The 22807-nt window shown below is 42.0% G+C and overlaps 1 protein-coding gene across 1 annotated transcript in view; it reads left to right on the top strand.

The window, feature by feature from the left end:
* MRAS (muscle RAS oncogene homolog) overlaps positions 1-19498 on the top strand; it is a 28264-nt gene extending 8766 nt beyond the window's left edge. Inside the window, exons 2-6 of the mRNA XM_075829060.1 lie at positions 6028-6236; positions 14597-14750; positions 16747-16846; positions 17793-17872; positions 18152-19498. Coding sequence (XP_075685175.1) covers positions 6044-6236; positions 14597-14750; positions 16747-16846; positions 17793-17872; positions 18152-18251 — 627 coding nt within the window. The 5' untranslated portion in view covers positions 6028-6043 and the 3' untranslated portion in view covers positions 18252-19498. The remainder of the gene's footprint in view (positions 1-6027; positions 6237-14596; positions 14751-16746; positions 16847-17792; positions 17873-18151) is intronic.
* Positions 19499-22807: the final 3309 nt, after the last annotated feature.

Raw genomic sequence — 22807 nt, 5'->3', positions numbered from 1 at the left:
TGTAGAGTTCACCGTCCCAAAAATCGTAAGTGCAAATCCTGCAGAATCTAAATCCGCTGCATTCAGATCTGACCCTCCGACCATTAAAGACCAGATCTGCCCCCTCGCCAGCTGTTGCAGATTTCCGCAGATCCGCAGGAGGATTGGGGCGCGGGCTCGGAGCAGATGGCTCTGGACGTGTCTCATGCTGCGCGAGTTCTCTTCTCCGCACTTGTGATTCATTATTGGAGACCCGATGACACGCGGCGCCTCAGACGGCAGATTTATTTTATTTTCAGCTACTCTGCTGAATGGCGCTCCCCGTTACCCTGGCAAAGCGCGGTGCTGGCGTGTGGCAATTACAGCTTTATATAAAGATAAACCTATATCTGTGTACAGGCCAGCGCTGTGATCTGACGTATCGAACACGCTCCAGTTCTTTACATCTGGAACAGTTCTCAGACAAATCTGCGCCAATTTGATCAGAAATGTTGCATCAAGTGCACTTCTAAACAGCATTTTACAGGTTAACTCTACATATTCACAAACTGTTGAATTCCGATAATCCGGCATATTCTGGTCCAAAGAGGTGACTAGTTGCTGGAAATTCTGGACCATCAGATGGATGTGTATATATTAGTGTTCAATAATAGAGGAGATCTGCTAATCCGGCACAGAACTGCAGAGTACAGTGCGGCAATGTGACCCCCCCCCCCTCCGCAGGGTGCGACAATGTGACCCCCTCCGCAGGGTGCTACAATGTGACACCCCCCCCCACAGGGTGATACAATGTCTCATGTGAAGAATGTTTTGGGGTTTGTGTTGCCAGCTGGGGGGGGGGGGGGGGGGGGTGTCATTCTAAATCTATATACATGTTGTGTAAAGTGAAAGAAGGGTTAACGTTCATCTCGGCTAACAGACAGCAATTAGCGCCATTCTCTCCCATCAGAACATCCCGCGCTCAGAGATCTAATTAACATTCGTGCCAGTTGATTGTTGAAAGGATTTGAGACGGCTTGAAAGAAATGTTCAGATCTTTGCCACGTTGCTGTGAACCAGAATCTCCCAATTCAGAGCGTATCGAGGCTTCGTGTAAAGGAGCCAGAAATGATGGGAGGGGGTTTACTGGATTATAATGCGGGAAAATGAGAAGGGAAGCGGAAGGGGATACGAAAATGGGCTGAGAGCAAATCTAGTCACTGCAGGTTACCAATGCAGGATCAATACCAAGTTCTATCAGAGCAAATACATTTATCAATTTCATAGTCGCCTTTTCTGTGACCAAAATATCACACTGAGTAATGTCATCTGCCGGGAGGAGTGGGGGAAGGGAAGTGACAATTGCGGAGCACATCTCTGCCTTGTCACATTCCAAACCAATTCAGCCACCGTCCTGACAAACTAAGCTGAAAATATTTCCTGCACTGACTGACTACTATAATACTCCCCAACTTATCCTGTATTATACTCCGGAGCTGCACTCACTATTCTGCTGGTGGAGTCACTGTGTACATACATTACATTACTTATCCTGTACTGATCCTGAGTTATATCCTGTATTATACTCCAGAGCTGCACTCACTATTCTGCTGGTGGAGTCACTGTGTACATACATTACATTACTTATCCTGTACTGATCCTGAGTTATATCCTGTATTATACTCCAGAGCTGCACTCACTATTCTGCTGGTGGAGTCACTGTGTACATACATTACATTACTTATCCTGTACTGATCCTGAGTCACATCTTGTATTATACTCCGGAGCTGCACTCACTATTCTGCTGGTGGAATCAGTGTACTTACATTACTGATTCTGAGTTACATCTTGCGGACAGTGGCCAGCCTTTCGAATCTTCTATTATGTAGGGGCACTCCATTTTTCCTTCATCAGATGTAGGTACAAAGGCTGGTGTAAAAATGACACTTTCCAGAATGCAAATTGCCAAAAAAAAGCTCTTTTCAGACACTGAACAAGCAGGGGATGCTGTTAGATTTAAACTCAGAGCTACATATCTTTCCATATACAGTGTTTTGAGGAGGGGAGCCATCTGGACTGGGCTCCCCTTTCCATGACACCTTGTTCCAGTTTATCCTAGAAGTCATCCAGAAATAGAGGTGAGATCCCCCGTCTGTGGTCAATCTTCTGCGACATAAATATGAAATATTGGACATGTTCAGACTCTATCTGCACGGTCAGTAGTTGATGGATGGGGGAGGGGTGTAATTATTAACGACTCATAGTTATTATTTTCCTTTACCTCCCCTGGTGCTCCTTCAGCGTCTTGCACTTACACTCTCGGTTTTTCAGCTATTACATTCTTAAGTCATGAATCGGAAGTGAATTAGGCCGCATAATGCTCTGCTCTAATGCAGAGAATGGAACCTGGCACCATAGAAAGTGATGAGAAGGAGATCTGTAATCTAAGACTGCGGGAATATTCGTAACAATTCCAGGATGTAAACAGCTTGGGGTGATGGGAAAAATCTTCAAGTTTAACTCTGTAAACCACAGAGCATGTCCTCCGCAAAAATGCCATGTGGACCACTTACAGAAATGTATAAGATCTAAGGGCAAAGTAACCACAGAAAATGCTTTGATTTTGAATGTACAAGAATATAACTACTATAATACTGCCCCCTATATACAAGAATATAACTACTATAATACTGCTCCTATATACAAGAATGTAACTACTATAACACTGCTCCCTATATACAAGAATATAACTACTATAATACTGCCCCCTATATACAAGAATATAACTACTATAATACTGCCCCCCTATATACAAGAATATAACTACTATAATACTGCCTCCTATATACAAGAATATAACTACTATAATACTGCCCCCTATATACAAGAATATAACTACTATAATACTGCCCCCTATATACAAGAATATAACTACTATAATACTGCTCCTATATACAAGAATATAACTACTATAATACTGCTCCTATATACAAGAATATAACTACTATAATACTGCCCCCTATATACAAGAATATATCTACTATAATACTGCTCCTATATACAAGAATATAACTACTATAATACTGCCCCCTATATACAAGAATATAACTACTATAATACTGCTCCTATATACAAGAATATAACTACTATAATACTGCTCCTATATACAAGAATATATCTACTATAATACTGCTCCTATATACAAGAATATAACTACTATAATACTGCCCCCTATGTACAAGAATATAACTACTATAATACTGCCTCTATATACAAGAATATAACTACTATAATACTGCCCCCTATATACAAGAATATAACTACTATAATACTGCACCCTATATACAAGAATATAACTACTATAATACTGCCCCCTATGTACAAGAATATAACTACTATAATACTACTCCCTATATACAAGAATATAACTACTATAATACTGCCCCCTATATACAAGAATATAACTACTATAATACTGCACCCTATATACAAGAATATAACTACTATAATACTGCCCCCTATGTACAAGAATATAACTACTATAATACTACTCCCTATATACAAGAATATAACTACTATAATACTGCCCCCTATATACAAGAATATAACTACTATAATACTGCCCCCTATGTACAAGAATATAACTACTATAATACTGCTCCTATATACAAGAATATAACTACTATAATACTGCCCCCAATATACAAGAATATAACCACTATAATACTGCTCCTATATACAAGAATATAACTACTATAATACTGCCTCCTATATACAGGAATATAACTACTATAATACTGCTCCTATATACAAGAATATAACTACTATAATTCTGCCCCTATATACAAGAATATAACTACTATAATACTGCCCCCTATATACAAGAATATAATTACTATAATACTGCCTCCTATATACAAGAATATAATACTGCTCCTATATACAAGAATATAACTACTATAAGGTTATGTTCACACTGTTTTTTGACACGGAAAACGCACCGCAAAACGTCAAACGGCCCTAAAATGCCTTCCAGCGCCCTATTTTCGGGCGTTTACGCCTCTGACCTCCCATTGACTTCAATGGGAGGCAGAAAAAGCGTGTTTTGCTGCGTTTTGTGCCTGCGGCGCTCAATGGCTGCGGACAAGAAAATCTGCGTGCAGGGAGAGGAAGATCTGCCTCAAACTTCCAAACAAAATTTTGAGGCAGAAATTCCACCTGCAAAAAACTCAGTGTGAACATAGCCTAATACTGCCCTTCTGTGGCCTTTACATGAGCTTGTCATTAGGAGTAGATGACGCGTGTCCACATTAGGGGGTTTCTTCTGCATGTTTTGTCGGGTATTTCAGCTTCTCCGGGAGATGTTCATACGTTGGGGGTGGGGAGGGTTAAGGTTCTGCAACTGCAATTTTCCTTTTATGAGGGGGGTGTAATGGGATTAGACAATTTAGACATCACACGTTGCCACAGATACGAGAATTGCTTCTCTGGAAATGTTCATCTGAAGAATTTCTGATGGCCTCTGTGGAATTCTTCTCGGCACGCTCCTCTGGCATTTTAACCCATGTGCACCTGTTTCGTTGTTGAATTAATGGTTGTCCGTTCCATGCTGGACTGTAGAATGATGGTCTTCTATGTACCTCGCTCTGTATGGAGATCTCATCGTTGGTCAAATGGTGCCTGTGGGCCAGCTGTCTACTAAGTATGCCCACTGTGGCTATCGTTGACCACATATTTGGCCAATGTGACCATCCGCCTGCCATTACCAACAATGATCATAACCGTCACTTCAATGTTCACCTCAATTTGGCTTCTGAAATGTCATCGGGAGATTGATAGACATTAATGACCATTCTTGGAGTCAACAATGAAATTCGTGTTTAAAGGGGGTTCCACCTCAATGTATGGGCTGGCATGTCTGATGGCATAGGGCTCCATGAGCTGGGACCACCTCTCCACCATGACGTTGCTGCAGAGGTTTCCACCACTTGGTGTCTGACCCAGTGCAATGGTGACACATTATCCTGAGCGCGGAATAGAGATCCCAAGATCTATAGACAGCTCTGAGGGGTTGGGGCACTTTACAGGGGAATCGGTGGTGGCCCCAGCTCATGGATCCCTATTGTCACATGGACATGTCAAGCCATATGTTAAGGGGAATTCCCATTTATTTACTATAGGGGAGCAGCTCACTTGTTTCTGGGAAAGTTATGTGGACAAAATACCATAAACCTCGTCCAGTATGGAAACTTTTGCCATAGACGATCTGTGTCCGTTTTGGTCTCGAGCCCCCTTCCTGTTAGGACATCATTCAATTTTTCCATAGACCTGAAGCTTTACGCGGACGGCCTCACGCCAGACACGTAGCGTCCGCCCAACAACTTTACGTTGTCAATGAAGTTGGCTGCTGCGGTTTATGGTTGGCGGAGGATCGTCTCCTGATCGCTCGTGGCGTATTCGTTGTAACACCGGTTGAGGAGCCGTCACCTTAGTCCATCTCAGACTTCTGGGAAACATTTACAATTTAGATCCGTGTTTAATGAGCATCAATCTAGTGCTCGCTATGGTGTGATCCCCTTGTTTGCCCCATGACGTCTATCCATTCCAGGTATTTCTTGTCCGTCTTTCAAAGGTCCTATCCCGATAGAACAACTTGGCGATATGTCGTGATATAGCGTTCCACACTGGGTGAGCTCCTACAACTGATTTTCCATCGCTTTTGACTGAAGGATGACTTTAAAAGTCCAAGATATATATATACAGTAAAATTCCTTTAATCCGGCATTAGTGAGACCTGGGGGGGGGGGGGGGGGCCGGGCAATCAGAAATTCCTAATAGGTTCCGTCATCTTTTAAAAATTCAGTTGAAGATGAGATTTTCTGGAGTACAGGACGCCGGATTAGAGGCGTTTCGCGGTGTTCGGATCTCCAGGGTCTTGTCACTTCTGCCTGTGACGCTTGTACGTTCCCTCTCACTTCATAGCTGAGTTGTGTAACTTTCCTTTAACCCTTTCTGTCGTCTGCATCCGGCTTGTTGCACTGTGACTAATCGTCTCGGCTTTCTCTGCAGGAACTGTGAGGACAAGATGGCGACCAGCGCTGTCCTGAGCGATAACCTGCCCACTTACAAGCTGGTGGTGGTGGGCGATGGGGGCGTGGGGAAGAGCGCGCTCACCATCCAGTTCTTCCAGAAGATTTTTGTGCCGGATTATGACCCCACCATAGAGGACTCCTACCTGAAGCACACGGAGATAGACGGGCAGTGGGCCATTCTGGACGGTGAGGAGACAATGTATCAATGTAGAATTCTTTCTTATGTAACAATCTCGGGGAGAACGTTTCCACATAATTACAAGTCCCCAAATTTCCTTCTTCTCTGAAGATTTTAAGAGTTCAGTTCCACTCTTTTCTGTTTCTGGGAAAGCTGGGTGACACCCAATAAAGCTGCTATGGTGGCTCCCGCAGGGTTGGTCATCCAGCTTTCCTAGATTCCTGAATGGTAAATCTGACTGAGCACTGGTCTAGGAGGGGAACCCTGCATAACCACGACACTTATCTGCCTCACTGGAAATTACTGATCACAACTCTCCAAATTCCCCAAAAATATATTGCAATCACGTTGTATAATTGACATCCCATTTATTACAGGCGTCGTTATGTAATCATTGTATCCTGAAAGTTCTGTAACGTCCTCCGACTTTGAGGGGAATTTATTAAACACTAAACTCCAGGTTTTCTGGCCCAAAAAAAAAGTTGCGCTTTCCTGTTTTGCACAAAAAGTTAAAACTTTTTTTTTTTTTTTTCCTCTTGCACTTCCCTAAAAGTGGGTGTGGCTTTGAAAAAGGGGGCAGCCTGACGATCACCATGATTTACAGCCAGAGATGCACCTAATTTACGAAGAGGCGTGCGCCTCTCAACGTGAAGAAAGTTGCAATAAAATGCATCTAATTAAGATTGGCATATGAAATTACGTATTTTAGTTCTTCATCCTTTTTGAAGACCTCCAGACACTGAAAACACGTACTGACCTAAACTGAGGGTTTGTTACAATTGTATCAAGTCGAGACAATCATCTGTGGTATTAACGGCCTGGACTATAGACTGATACATTGTAACAAGCTCTCCAGACAGGAGAGAGATTTGTGCTGCTCTAGAGGATTGTCCACTACATACACTTGTAACAAACCCTCAGCAAAACTAGGTCTTTACAGGCTTTCAGTCTCTGAATTAAAACAAGAGTTTTCACATTCACTGACTGCAAGCAAAGATCTTGAAAAAGGTGAAGAATTGTAATACATAATCTATTATAACCTATGAAAAAAAAGTTGTACAACTTTAAGTGACATTTTTTGGGGAGATCTGGCAGGGGCACCTGATACCGGTAATCACAGGACTAGAAGAAATGAAATTCATCCATCAGAATCAATATGGAATCCAGATAAATGTTCAATACCGATTATAACAATGTGAAGATTTCCTGTTCATTTCTCCAGCCCCTATTTCTGTGTTCGGGTGGGAACGCTGGGTGACAACACGTTGGGAGCATCAGATGGGGGTCCCCGGGATTCTCTGCCTGCCTGTTATAGGGAAGATGGGTTCCAACTATTTTATGGTACAGGATCTAATCAGTAGAGAAGAATGGGACAGGCAGTAGATAACCCTGATTGGCTACCAGGCAGCAGCACAGAGGCCAATGTAGCTAGACCAAGCTGCAAACCACATGTGTGCTAAAGTCATTTGTATGTGTGTAGAGAAGAACATGCTACACTGGGTGAAGGACAGTCGGCGCCATGATGTCGGCCCTATTTTAAATACTTTACTTTCCAGGTTTTGTGCTGATCTGGTGGTAAATAAGGTCTTATGCTCCAGTCGCACCCAGAGCTGCAGTCACAATTCTGCCAGCTGTAATACACTTCTGTGTTGCATTCTGGGAGAGTGTATGTATACATACCAAGGCCCTTAGGGTATGTTCACATGGCTTATTTTCGGCCGTTTTTCGGGCTGTAAACGGCAGAAAAATCTGAAGCATAACGCCTCTAAACATCTGCCCATATCAATGGGAAAAACGGCATTCTGTTCCAACGGGGTGGCTTTTTACGTTTTGAAGAGCCAAAAGGAAGTGCATGTCTTTCAGCGGTTTTTGGAGCCGGTTTTCATTGACTTTAATGGACTTTAATAGAAAAACCGCTCCAAAAAGGCAGTAAAAGCGCGAGTTGCTTTAAACGTCTGAAAATCGGGAGCTGCTTTCAAAGGAAAACGGCTCATGATTTTCAGCCGTTTTTTAAGCAACTCGTGTTTTTCACGGTTGTTTTTGGAGCGGTCTTTCTATGGAGTCCATGAAAAACTGCTCAAGAAGTGACATGCACTTCTTTTTCGCAGGTGTTTTTTACGCGGCCGCTCTTCAAAACTGTTGTGTAAAAAAAAAAAAAATGTTGGAACAGACGGCCCGAAAATAAGGCGTGTGAACATACCCTAAAGGTACCACAGAATTGCGTGCTCAGTCTATACCAGAGGCGGACACAGACTGGAGAGGACCCTGTGCATAGAATGTACCCCCCCCCCCCCCCCCGCAACCTAACCACGCCCGCGCGCTTATAAAACTATACAAATCTATATTGCACATTTTATTGCTAGTTTAGAACAAAAGTAACAAACATAATAAATGTGAATAATTTCCACATGTTATGACTGAGTAGAACACAAAGCGCTCGTGTAACTTATAACGACTTTCTCCTGCTCATTGTCACTTATCCAGCGGGACTAACGTGCAATACGTCACCTATAGGAATGAATAGTCCTGAACCGCGGAAGTGATGACGGAAAAGTTACTTTTATTTATATTTATTCACTTGCAATGATAATAACCAATTCACTGGTATAAAGTAAGTTTTCTTATACAGCAAAACACTAACCAAAGTAGTAAGCCAATAATAAAACCAGTGTATTTGTGGGGGTGGCGCCCCATCACAGTGCGCCGCTGCTTCCGTAACAGACAGTCACTTCTATGGGAGTTATGGAAGCCGCGTAGATCAGCGCAGCTTTGCTGGTTTTTGTAACGCCCGACCATCTAACCAGGAAATGGTCGGAAAGTGGTAGAAGCAGAACGGGGTTTAGGGGGCCCCCGGTCTAGAGATGGGTGCGGGGCCCAGAGGTGGGACCTGTGTTTATGGCCGATCCTGTGGATATGTTCTAGATGGGTAAACCGCTTTCCCTGTCCCCTTTGCTGCACTCATCATCTTCCACAGACGGCAGCACCACGACCTCCTCGTTCTTTTTATTTTCGGTCGGTCCCTTCACGACGCTCAGCGCACACCACAGTATAAGCACCGGCAGGCTCAGAGGGCGGAGCAAGAAGAACCTTAACACTGATAGGATGAGAGGCGCCGCCAAAAAAATATTCGGTGTCATTTAAGCAGCGCCGCTATCCCGGATAAATAACTGCTTCGAAGATAAGAGCAAGCAGAGTTGCTATCTGGTGGTCTCCGTCACCCCTGGTCTAGAGCCTGAACCAGAAGGTATTCCAATGGGCTGTACAGCACTGCAGTCTTCGCAAAAAGTCCTTGTTCAAACAGTCGAGATTTTCTGCAGATTTTGCATGTGTTTTTTTAAAGCGACTCTGTCACCACATTATAAGCGGCCTGTCTTGTACATGATGTGATCGGCGCTGTAATGTAGAGAACAGTGGTCCTAGTAATAAAGAGGCTGTCACCACATTATAAGTGCCCTGTCTTGTACATGATGTGATCGGCGCTGTACTGTAGAGAACAGCAGTGTTTTTTATTTAGAAAAATTATAATTTTTGACGGAGTTATGACCTATATTAGCTTGATGCTAATGAGTTTCTCAATGGACAACTGGGCGTGTTTTACTTTATGACCAAGTGGGCGTTGGAGAGAAGCGTATGACGCTGACCAATCAGTGACCAATCAGCATCATACACTTCTCCCCATTCATTTACACTGTGCACTTCGTTAATGTTCCTGTGTTCGGTAGTTACAGCAGAGCAAGCGTAATCTCGCAAGATTATGCTGTAGATGACATGTTACAACGAGATTACGCTTTGCTCTGCTGTAACTACCACAGAAACAGTAACGAAGTGCAGAGATTGTGAATAGACATCCTGGGGAATGTCTATTCACTGTCTAAACACTTCAGTATCGTTAATGTGTTAGATCCTTATGTGCTGTCTAATACTAACAGGATCCCTATGCGCTGTGTAAATGAATGGAGAGGAGTGCATGATGCTGATTGGTCGCTGATTGGTCACTGATTGATTGGTCAGCGTCATACACCTCTGTACAACGCCCACTTGGTCAATAGTAAAACACACCCAGTTGTCCATTAAGAATCTCATTAGCATAAATCTAAAATCGCTCAAAGTGGTGAAAATAGATGTTTGGTTTTTTTTTTTCAATAAAAAGCATTACTGTCACCTACATTACAGCGCCGATCTCCTTATATAGGAGACAGGGCACTTATGTGGGGACAGAGACGCTTTAAGTCAAAAACAGGAATGGAACCTAAACAAAAAATATGAGGCTTGGTTCACACACTTTTTTATTTATTTTTTTTTGTGTTTTGTTTTGTTGTTGTGTTTTTTTGTAGATAAAGTCCCATGTCTCTCAATAGGAGTTCATCAACCAAAAAAAAACAAAAACCGCACAGTGTGACACCAGCCCAATGGAAGACCTGAAAGTGTCTCTCCTCCTGGATCCAATTCTGGTTTTGACTTAAATGCATGCAAAATCTGAATCAAAACTGCACTGTGTGAACAAGACCTAACCGCTTTGGAAATGACTGGAGTAACTGAAGTTATTTAAACTTCTTTGAAGTACAATCCCAATAGTCCGCAATCTTCAGGCAGCTGAGCTGCTGTATTATAAGGCAGAATTCACACGGGAAGGAAATACTGTAGACCTCCTGCAGCAAAAAACACTTTTTATGTGCGTGTTTTGGGGCAGATTTCACCCCTTAATTAATTGAAAAAGCTGAAAACCGCCGTGAACATCCAGAACAGAATAAGCGTTCCGCGGTATGAAAAAAACTGCTGCAAACTGAATCCAGCTGAAGAAATTCTATCTGCCTATGAATGTAATAAATAACAGTTACAGGGGCATTGGTCTTAAAAGATCAGGGGCCCAAGACCCATGTTTACCCCCCATCACCCCGGCAAAATGATTTGTGGATCTCTAATACAGCATATATAAAGCTGCTCCACTAGATAGAATTGGATACATTGACTCCGCAGACAGTATCACACATGATGGGCTTAGATACAGCAATAAGTATCCTTGGATTTACCCTCAGGGGCAAATGTTGGCATTCCTGGGGCCCCAAGCAAAGTTATGTCTGATGGCCCTAATCAAAGACAAGCGGAGAGTGCCACACACAGTCCCCCCTATGTATAGTGTCAAAAACCCCTGTATGGTGCCGCACACAGTCCCCCCTATGTATAGTGTCAAAAACCCCTGTATGGTGCCGCACACAGTCCCTGTCTTATAGGCTGCGGGCCCAACGAATGACTCCGGCATAGTATTTAATTGTATCTGCGTTCTATCGGGACCCATTCATACCGTGTTATAAGAACTTTACAATGTAATATATATATCAGTCCATCTTTCCAATAGTTAGAACCATCCAGCTGTTGAGTTGTGCACATGCCGGATTACTGTGATGTTGCTATATTACACGCGTACCACTTTATATGAATATGGGTATATATATATATATATATACTGCCCTGTGGCCAGTGCAATGATTGACAGGCTGTCAGTGAGGCTGTCACTTTCCGTTGCTGCGTGGCCTCCGCTCGCACCGACCCTGCCGGTCTGGCTTTCGTCTCCGCGCTATAACGCCGCCTGACAACGCTGCACATTTGTTCCCACTTAACATCCTGGCCATAAATCAGATGTGACAACCGCCACTAATCGCTTCCATGAAGCCGCTCGCTACCTGCGTGATTCTGGTCCCTGACGGATTAGATATGGGGGGTAACCCGGTCACTCAGACGTTAACTCTCTTATCGCTGGACATCTTTATAATCTAATTGAGAGGAAACGTTGGAGATCGCTGCAGATTGGGAACATTGATTTTTACATCCAGAGGAAGAAAACCTGTAAAGATCTAATACAGCTGAAGATTTGTTACAATGTATCCAGTGTAGACCATCCTCTGTGAGGTCAACGTATCGGCAGCATAAATCCCTCTCCTGTCCTGATTGATACATTTACCTGCACTGATACATTGTATCCGTCTGTTTAGCTCCGATTATCTACACCACGGCTATTTCAACTTCGTTTTGTTTTTTTCTGGGGCCCAACCATTGGTTATACATGCCGAATTCTTTAAAAATGACCTCAATTTGTCCTAAAATTTGCCTTCTAACCCCAGAAGAACGTTAAGAAAAGCACATAAAGAGTTAATTATGTTGCTAAACCAGAGATTGATCCGACCATAAAAAGACCTGAGCAGGGGGGGGTGCTGATCAGTAAGTTTGAGAAGAACGGATTCTAGACTGTATTGTAACAAATCCTCGGTAGGGCCTTGTTCACACGCGCGTAGTTCACGTGCGTCGCATGGACCTATGTAACTCAATGGGGCCGTTCAGACAGTCCGTGATCTTCTCGCAGCATGTCCGCTGTGTAAAACTCACGACCTGTCCTATACTTGAGCGTGTTTTGCGCATCACGCACCCATTGATGCCACGGACGCACTTCTGTGAGCTGCGCGTGATTCGTGCAACAGTAGAACAAGAAATGAAGGCAAAAATAAAACCACCTCCATTTCTTTTTCTAAACCTCAAAACCGCGTGTCATAATGATGCAATATGCGCGAAAATCACGCAGCAAACACTGACACACGGAACTGCAACGTGCAAAAAAACGCTGTTTTTTTGCGCGTGCAAAATGCACACATTCGTGTAAATAAGGCCTAAAGGGTCAGGACGGGTTTCCGGACTCAATGTGTCCAATAACTCTGCTTGCTGTCAGTGAATGAACTGTTGTGGACTTGAAATACAAAGTGTATTGCAAAGTTGCGGAAAATGTCATCCAATATATAATCTATCCCATCAGCGCCGCAGTCGTGATCTTTACTCCATGATCTGGTTTAAAAATTAAACAATGCAAGCTGATCGCGACTAAAATACAGAATACAGCGCAGATTTACCGCAGAGCACATCAAATTCTTGTCCTATCAAACGTAGTAACGCTTTTCTCTGCAATTTATGTGAAAAACCTCGTCCCGACCACCGCGTGAGCGTGTCCTCCGGATAACTGACTTTTTTTTTTTTTATATCTGTGCAAAGTCTAAGGGTTTGTTCACACGCGGAGTCAAAAAACGTCTCAAAATACAGAGCTGTTTTCAAGGGAAAACAACTCCTGATTTTCAGACATTTTTGAAGCCGCTCGCGTTTTTCACGGCTGTTTTTGGAGCTTTTTTTCAATAGTCTATGAAAAACCGCTCCAAAAACATCCCAAGAAGTGTAAAAAAACAGCCCATCGGAACAGAACGCCGTATTTCCCATTGCCATCAATGGGCAGATGTTTCGAGGCGTTCTGCTTCTGATTTTAGGGCCCAAAAATAGGCCGTGTGAACATGCCCTAATCATTTGAGTGACGGTGCGACCGCAGGCACTACGACGGTTTCCAGCATTGATTGTGCAGCACTGGAGGGGTTAAGCCGGCTGTTCATTATAAGCTGCCAAGATTCAGTCCGTTTCACATTTGCAAGTTCTTTCTTTTATCACAGCCGCTCCTTAATACGGCATCACAAGTCCGGCCGCACCCACCTGACAGCGGCGACCTGTGCAGGCAAGTAAAAGCTGCCAGTGCTGCCCGCGCTTCATGTGCGCAGATTGTGTAGTAATCGGATTGTAAGCAAAAAGTGATCCATCTGCAGTGTACAGAGGCTCAAAATCCCCCTCCGTTCTTTATATTGGAGCAGAAATCGCATTAGTGTTTGATAATAAAGTGCCCCCCCCCCCCCTCAGTCTTTGTGCAGCAGTTTCCGGATAATCTTCTTTGGTTTAGTTGCTTGTAACTTAGAATAATTCTGTCTTTGCTGTAATGGAAATCCTCTCTAAATAAACTTACTGCTGAAATTGTCATACACCGCAGCCAATCTGAGCAACCAGAACTGCAGTGTAAAGCATGGGGGAAAGACAGAACAGCAGCCTGAGACAGAAGGTGGATTCTAGAAGACCTCAGACTCCAATCACAGTGTGGCATGGTTAAGGGTGTGTGGGCGTGGCATGGGTTATATGGCGTGGTGTGTGGGCGTGGCATGGGATTATGGGTGTAGCATGCATTGTGTGGGCATGGTTAGGGGTGTGGGCGTGGTTAGTGGTGTGTGGGCGTGGCATGGGATTATGGGTGTGGCATGCATTGTGTGGGCGTGGTTAGGGGTGTGTGGGCGTGGTTAGGGGTGTGTGGGCGTCGCCGAGGCCCCATGTTGGGTGTAGAAGTATAATCCAATGTCCTGATCTCCAGGAACGGTCATCGTGTCCATTGTATCGGACGCCGCAAAAGCTTCTAATAAATAACAAATCCTAAAAATATGATCAAATGAATAAAAAAAGGAAATTCTGCTAAACTTTTCAATAATTAGGTGATTTATTTTTTTCTGTTTTCTTCCTCCAGTGCTGGACACCGCGGGACAGGAGGAGTTCAGCGCCATGCGGGAGCAGTACATGAGAACCGGCGATGGTTTCCTCATCGTTTACTCCGTCACAGATAAGGCGAGCTTTGAACACGTAGATCGTTTTCATCAACTCATCCTCAGGGTCAAAGACAGGTGAGACCGGGGAGCAAGGGCCGGATGTTGGGGGTCAGTGAGAATTGTTACATAAGTGTCAGATTCCTTTTATCCGGTACAGAACATCCTGATAATCCAGAATAGAGACAAGTATATAATAGATTAGCTGCTCTATTATATTACTCCTTTTAACCTAGAAAATCTAGACTAGATGGCGCTCCAACTGTCCTCCATGCCAGGACATCACATTCAGGGGTAGTAGCCCCCAGCATTTAATAGTACTGGAGTGTTATAAGAGGAGCGGCTGATATCAGTCACATATATGATGTAATGTCTCTGGAGGATATAATAGTACTGGAGTGATATAAGAGGAGCGGCTGATATCAGTCACATATATGGTGTAATGTCTCTGGAGGATATAATAGTACTGGAGTGTTATAAGAGGAGCGGCTGATATCAGTCACATATGATGTAATGTCTCTGGAGGATATAATAGTGCTGGAGTGTTATAAGAGGAGCGGCTGATATCAGTCACATATATGGTGTAATGTCTCTGGAGGATATAATAGTACTGGAGTGTTATAAGAGGAGCGGCTGATATCAGTCACACATATGATGTAATGTCTGGAGGATATAATAGTACTGGAGTGATATAGGAGGAGCGGCTGATATCAGTCACACATATGATGTAATGTCTCTGGAGGATATAATAGTACTGGAGTGATATAAGAGGAGCGGCTGATATCAGTCACATATATGGTGTAATGTCTCTGGAGGATATAATAGTGCTGGAGTGTTATAAGAGGAGCGGCTGATATCAGACACATATGATGTAATGTCTCTGGAGGATATAATAGTACTGGAGTGATATAAGAGGAGCGGCTGATATCAGTCACATATGATGTAATGTCTCTGGAGGATATTATAGTGCTGGAGTGATATAAGAGGAGCGGCTGATATCAGTCACACATATGATGTAATGTCTGGAGGATATAATAGTGCTGGAGTGATATAAGAGGAGCGGCTGATATCAGTCACACATATGATGTAATGTCTCTGGAGGTTATAATAGTACTGGAGTGTTATAAGAGGAGCGGCTGATATCAGTCACACATATGATGTAATGTCTCTGGAGGATATAATAGTATTGGAGTGATATAAGAGGAGCTGCTGATATCAGTCACATATGATGTCTCTGGAGGATATAATAGTGCTGGAGTGATATAAGAGGAGCGGCTGATATCAGTCACATATGATGTAATGTCTCTGGAGGATATAATAGTGCTGGAGATATGTGACAAAGCAGTTGTCATGGGCAGGCCCGGGGTGGGGAAGTACTCGGCCGCCGGGTTCGGTTGCTGCCATCATCGCTGCCCATGTTTGGACAGTGATGTCAGGAAGAGAGGAGTCCCAGGCAGAGCGCTAAAAGCGTCTCTGCTCCGGGACTCTGTCTCTGGGGAAGACCCTGACATCACTGCCCATACATGGACCATAATGACAGGGGTTTCTCCTGAACTTGAAGCCCTAGCCAGAGTGTCCACAATGCTCTGGCTGTGGATTCCACTCCTAGAGGGAACCCAAAAGGCGCTACTTACAAGGAGTGATGCTGTGTGGCACTACCGGGGAGGTTGGGGGGGGTGCTGTGTGGCACTCTACAGAGGGCACTAAATTTATGGGGGTACAAACTGGGGGCCCTGACTCCCATATGGGAGCATAAAACGGGGCCTAACATCTATATGGGTGCACAAAGTGATGGTTTCTGCCATTTTACTGACACCGTGAGTTCCCCCGCAAAGGGGCCCACTAAGTCTGTCACCCAGGGGCCCACATAACCCTGGAGCCGGCCCTGGTCATGGGGGCGGGGAGGTTTCTGTACATCCTGTCACTAATAATCTCATTGATGAATACTACTGTCTGTCTTTCCCTAGCCTGGAATGGCTGATACCAGAGAGCAATAGATAGCATTGACTTGCTAAGCAAATGGAAAAATGTTAGACAGGATTTAGTTATGTTCCTTTTTATTTTCTTTTTTTAGAGAGTCTTTTCCAATGATTTTGGTTGCGAACAAAGTTGATCTGATGCACTTAAGAAAAATATCAAGTGAACAAGGGAACGAGATGGCGGTAAAACACAACGTAAGTGCAGTGGCTGATGGGAGATGGAGGACAAGCGCAGCAATACACTAATTATGTGACCTTAAAGGGGCCGTCCACTTTAAAAAGGAGCGGTCATACTCTTCAAATCTATAAATTGACGACCATTCTTGTCAAATGGGCGTGTCCTTCAGGTCGGCCCCAACTGATTGCACAGTGTTAACCTGCGTCCGGACACACCCCCAACTGTCAACAACCAGTTGTCAATTTATTAATACATTTTAGGAGGAATTACAGAGGAACGACACAACGCAGGGTTCTAAGTAAAGAGGCTCCAGTCTTGTCGTTTCATGGGGAATATAAGTATTTACTAACAGACGTTTCCGGAGAGGGGACGGGTCCTCTTAATATGTAATAAAGTGTTATATCAAAACCGTAAGAAAAAAAATATAAGGGCATTCCTGTCTGTAGGTCCCAGGTGCTCATCTATTTACACCTCCCCTGCCTTCCCACAACCTTGTGCTCGACTGTACGACAACTGGCTGCAGCAGGAGCTCATCTCCACTGCTGTCTGCAATAGGTGACCAAGAGCACTAAGATCTTGGGCCCTGGACTCTACATAAGCTATGGGCCCCCTCCCCACACTACACATTAGATAAATGCCAGCCGAACGCACTGACTTTGAGAGAATAAAGGGTTCGGCAGGTTGGATATAAACTTATCTGATGCTTTTGTTTTCCTGGAATATTTGAGTTCAGCGGGCGGTTGATGCAGTGAGGTCATTGGCCCGGGACACTGACGTCATCCGTGGTATTTTCGTAGGCCTAAACCATTGTTTGGCACATGGGGCTCTGAAGTTGTAGACCCACCAGCAGCCCCGGGCAGTTGCTCCATCTGCCCCTCTAGAAATCCACCACTGCTCACCAGTTCCCCCTGAGTTCTCAAGACACCTCCTCAAACTAAGAAACGTATTCTGTTTGGATTTCAGATTCCTTATATTGAAACTAGTGCCAAGGACCCACCTCAGAATGTGGACAAAGCGTTCCATGACCTCGTCCGGGTGATCAGGTGAGAGACGATCACATACATGATTATTGCATCCACCCCCTATAAAAAAAAAAACACCCGCCCCCTTCTCTTGTTTCTTGCTCATTGGCAAATAATGTGACCAGAACGCTGTCCTCCATGCTTTAAACTGCAGTATAGAAATTGTAAATACATCATTTGCACAGAAATTACCTATGAGTACCCCAGATGCCACCTGTGTCACTAACCGGTGTGAGTGATACAATAATGTATCTACATTGTACAACATTAACTCTTCCCTTTTGTTACAATGTTCCACAGGCAGCAGATTCCAGAGAAGAATCAGAAAAGGAAGAGGAACACGAAGTGGCGGGGCGACCGGGGGACCGGCACACACAGGCCGCTCTGCGTGGTCTTGTGACATCTGGGCACCGACAGAACTGCTGAGCATGATCACTGCCTGTCCTGGACCCGGGCTGCCTCCTCCGATACTTGACGCTGGGCCCACAACGTCTACGCCGGTCACTGCGCCAGCAACATGTGCAGAGATGGTGGGTGACCTATGCCCACCGCCAAGATGGCAGCAAATGAGACTCAATCCCCTCCCCCACTTGTTGGAGTATGGATGTATTTATTCTGTAAAATGTGGTACTTTTTTTTTTTTTTTTTGTGGCAGAAATGAATTTTTGGGGTAATTGCATTGGAAAGAGGAAGGGATGAGACCCTCGGGCGCATGGTGGCAGTGCACGCAGCAAACCTCAGGTCCTGGTATTAACCACTGCATTACCAGGGAGCCGACCACTACTGTTCTTAAAGTGGCAGAACACAAAAAGAAAATGGATTGATGTTGCACTTTTTAAATATGTTTTCGTATTCCTCATCACCAATAACCACCCCCCATAGGAACAATCTAATAATAACAACTCATATGATGCGGTACATATGCAATACAATGAATCCGAGACAATGTAATCATACCGACAGATGGATCACATGGTAGAGGCAACTGCGCTGGAAGATACAATGTTGCCGATCCGGCCTGGGGCAATGACCCTACTCCGCACCGCAATCCCTCTGGAGAACCGGGACCTCTGCTCCCGTCATAAATCCCATAGAGCCCCCGGTGCTATGTTACAAGGATTCAGCCGCGATTGTGAACTTTTTATTTCTCGGGGGAATTGCGCCGCTGTAGGATTTGTTCCTTTTCTACCTGTGTTTTATAAGAACAAGACTCGTGTTCCTTAATTTTTCGAATGAATCAGCCATGAAGCACTTTCTTATAGAAACTGCATATTCTGTAACTCTCTGGTGCTTACCCAATCTCCTGCAAGCCATATGCTGATGTTTAAAGGGTTAACCAGCCCATTTGAAACTAATAAGAATTTTTGGGAGGGAGAACACATTCCAGTTGGCGGGGAACCCCAGACAATGTGTCAAACCCTGGAAAGAGGCCAAACTGAGGCCAGAAGGAATGAAAAAGATGCTTTTCTTCCCGGACTATTTTAATTTGTGTGAGGACTTGTCAGATAGTGTTTTAGTGAGACATGAAATCCGATGCGGACGGTGGGAAAAGCGGCCGCAAAAGTGATCCCGCCGCGCTGTGTTCTTTTTTCCCTTGTGAATGTATTAACTCATTTCTAGGGGAATAAAACAGTAGGAAAGTCTTGACGGGGAAAGTGGCGCTGCTCATTTCATTTCCAAAAGGTCAACTGGGATCTTATATTTGGAGGATAAATCTGCGGCATAAATCCAGGAGACGCCGAGGGAAAATGGGGAAAATAATGAGAATCTCTGCAAAGAACAACGTCCAACCCCCGCAACCTGCGAGACTGAGAAACACTGAACGTCTGATCTTAAAGGGGAACTACTACTCACATAAATACTCCGAATATATTCATATTCTTCTCCATAGGGGCAGTATTATAGTAGTTATATTCTTGTATATAGGGGCAGTATTATAGTAGTTATATTCTTGTATATAGGGAGCAGTATTATAGTAGTTATATTCTTGTATATAGGGGGCAGTATTATAGTAGTTATATTCTTGTATATAGGAGCAGTATTATAGTAGTTATATTCTTGTATATAGGGGCAGTATTATAGTAGTTATATTCTTGTATATAGGGGGCAGTATTATAGTAGTTATATTCTTGTATATAGGATCAGTATTATAGTAGTTATATTCTTGTATATAGGAGGCAGTATTATAGTAGTTATATTCTTGTATATAGGGGGGCAGTATTATAGTAGTTATATTCTTGTATATAGGGGGCAGTATTATAGTAGTTATATTCTTGTATATAGGAGCAGTATTATAGTAGTTATATTCTTGTATATAGGGGCAGTATTATAGTAGTTATATTCTTGTATATAGGAGCAGTATTATAGTAGTTATATTCTTGTATATAGGGGGGCAGTATTATAGTAGTTATATTCTTGTATATAGGGGGAAGTATTCTAGTAGTTATATTCTTGTATATAGGAGCAGTATTATAGTAGTTATATTCTTGTATATAGGGGCAGTATTATAGTAGTTATATTCTTGTATATAGGGAGCAGTATTATAGTAGTTATATTCTTGTATATAGGGGGCAGTATTATAGTAGTTATATTCTTGTATATAGGAGCAGTATTATAGTAGTTATATTCTTGTATATAGGGGCAGTATTATAGTAGTTATATTCTTGTATATAGGGGGCAGTATTATAGTAGTTATATTCTTGTATATAGGATCAGTATTATAGTAGTTATATTCTTGTATATAGGAGGCAGTATTATAGTAGTTATATTCTTGTATATAGGGGGGCAGTATTATAGTAGTTATATTCTTGTATATAGGGGGCAGTATTATAGTAGTTATATTCTTGTATATAGGAGCAGTATTATAGTAGTTATATTCTTGTATATAGGGGCAGTATTATAGTAGTTATATTCTTGTATATAGGAGCAGTATTATAGTAGTTATATTCTTGTATATAGGGGGGCAGTATTATAGTAGTTATATTCTTGTATATAGGGGGAAGTATTCTAGTAGTTATATTCTTGTATATAGGAGCAGTATTATAGTAGTTATATTCTTGTATATAGGAGGCAGTATTATAGTAGTTATATTCTTGTACATAGGGGGAGTATTATAGTAGTTATATTCTTGTATATAGGAGCAGTATTATAGTAGTTATATTCTTGTGTATAGGAGCAGTATTATAGTAGTTATATTCTTGTATATATGAGCAGTATTATAGTAGTTATATTCTTGTATATAGGGGCAGTATTATAGTAGTTATATTCTTGTATATAGGGGCAGTATTATAGTAGTTATATTCTTGTATATAGGAGCAGTATTATAGTAGTTATATTCTTGTATATAGGGGGCAGTATTATAGTAGTTATATTCTTGTATATAGGGGGGCAGTATTATAGTAGTTATATTCTTGTATATAGGGGGCAGTATTATAGTAGTTATATTCTTGTATATAGGAGCAGTATTATAGTAGTTATATTCTTGTATATAGGGGGGCAGTATTATAGTAGTTATATTCTTGTATATAGGGGGCAGTATTCTAGTAGTTATATTCTTGTATATAGGAGCAGTATTATAGTAGTTATATTCTTGTATATAGGAGCAGTATTATAGTAGTTATATTCTTGTATATAGGGGCAGTATTATAGTAGTTATATTCTTGTATATAGGGGCAGTATTATAGTAGTTATATTCTTGTATATAGGAGCAGTATTATAGTAGTTATATTCTTGTATATAGGGGGCAGTATTATAGTAGTTATATTCTTGTATATAGGGGGGCAGTATTATAGTAGTTATATTCTTGTATATAGGGGGCAGTATTATAGTAGTTATATTCTTGTATATAGGAGCAGTATTATAGTAATTATATTCTTGTATATAGGGGGGCAGTATTATAGTAGTTATATTCTTGTATATAGGGGGCAGTATTCTAGTAGTTATATTCTTGTATATAGGAGCAGTATTATAGTAGTTATATTCTTGTATATAGGAGGCAGTATTATAGTAGTTATATTCTTGTACATAGGGGGAGTATTATAGTAGTTATATTCTTGTATATAGGAGCAGTATTATAGTAGTTATATTCTTGTGTATAGGAGCAGTATTATAGTAGTTATATTCTTGTATATATGAGCAGTATTATAGTAGTTATATTCTTGTATATAGGAGGCAGTATTATAGTAGTTATATTCTTGTATATAGCAGGCAGTATTATAGTAGTTATATTCTTGTATATAGAAGCAGTATTATAGTAGTTATATTCTTGTATATAGGGGCAGTATTATAGTAGTTATATTCTTGTATATAGGGAGCAGTATTATAGTAGTTATATTCTTGTATATAGGGGCAGTATTATAGTAGTTATATTCTTGTATATAGGGGCAGTATTATAGTAGTTATATTCTTGTATATAGGGGGCAGTATTATAGTAGTTATAGTCTTGTATATAGGGACAGTATTATAGTAGTTATATTCTTGTATATAGGAGCAGTATTATAGTATATATTCTTGTATATAGGGGCAGTATTATAGTAGTTATATTCTGTATATAGGAGCAGTATTATAGTAGTTATATTCTTGTATATAGGGGCAGTATTATAGTAGTTATATTCTTGTATATAGGAGCAGTATTATAGTAGTTATATTCTTGTATATAGGAGGCAGTATTATAGTAGTTATATTCTTGTATATAGGAGGCAGTATTATAGTAGTTATATTCTTGTATATAGGGGCAGTATTATAGTAGTTATATTCTTGTATATAGGAGGCAGTATTATAGTAGTTATATTCTTGTATATAGGAGGCAGTATTATAGTAGTTATATTCTTGTATATAGGAGGCAGTATTATAGTAGTTATATTCTTGTATATAGGGGAGCAGTATTATAGTAGTTATATTCTTGTATATAGGGGCAGTATTATAGTAGTTATATTGTATATAGGGGGCAGTATTATA

The sequence above is a fragment of the Rhinoderma darwinii genome, chromosome 6 (assembly GCF_050947455.1).
Source record: "Rhinoderma darwinii isolate aRhiDar2 chromosome 6, aRhiDar2.hap1, whole genome shotgun sequence".
NCBI lineage: Eukaryota > Metazoa > Chordata > Amphibia > Anura > Rhinodermatidae > Rhinoderma > Rhinoderma darwinii.
This window is presented reverse-complemented; position numbering and strand designations above follow the sequence as displayed.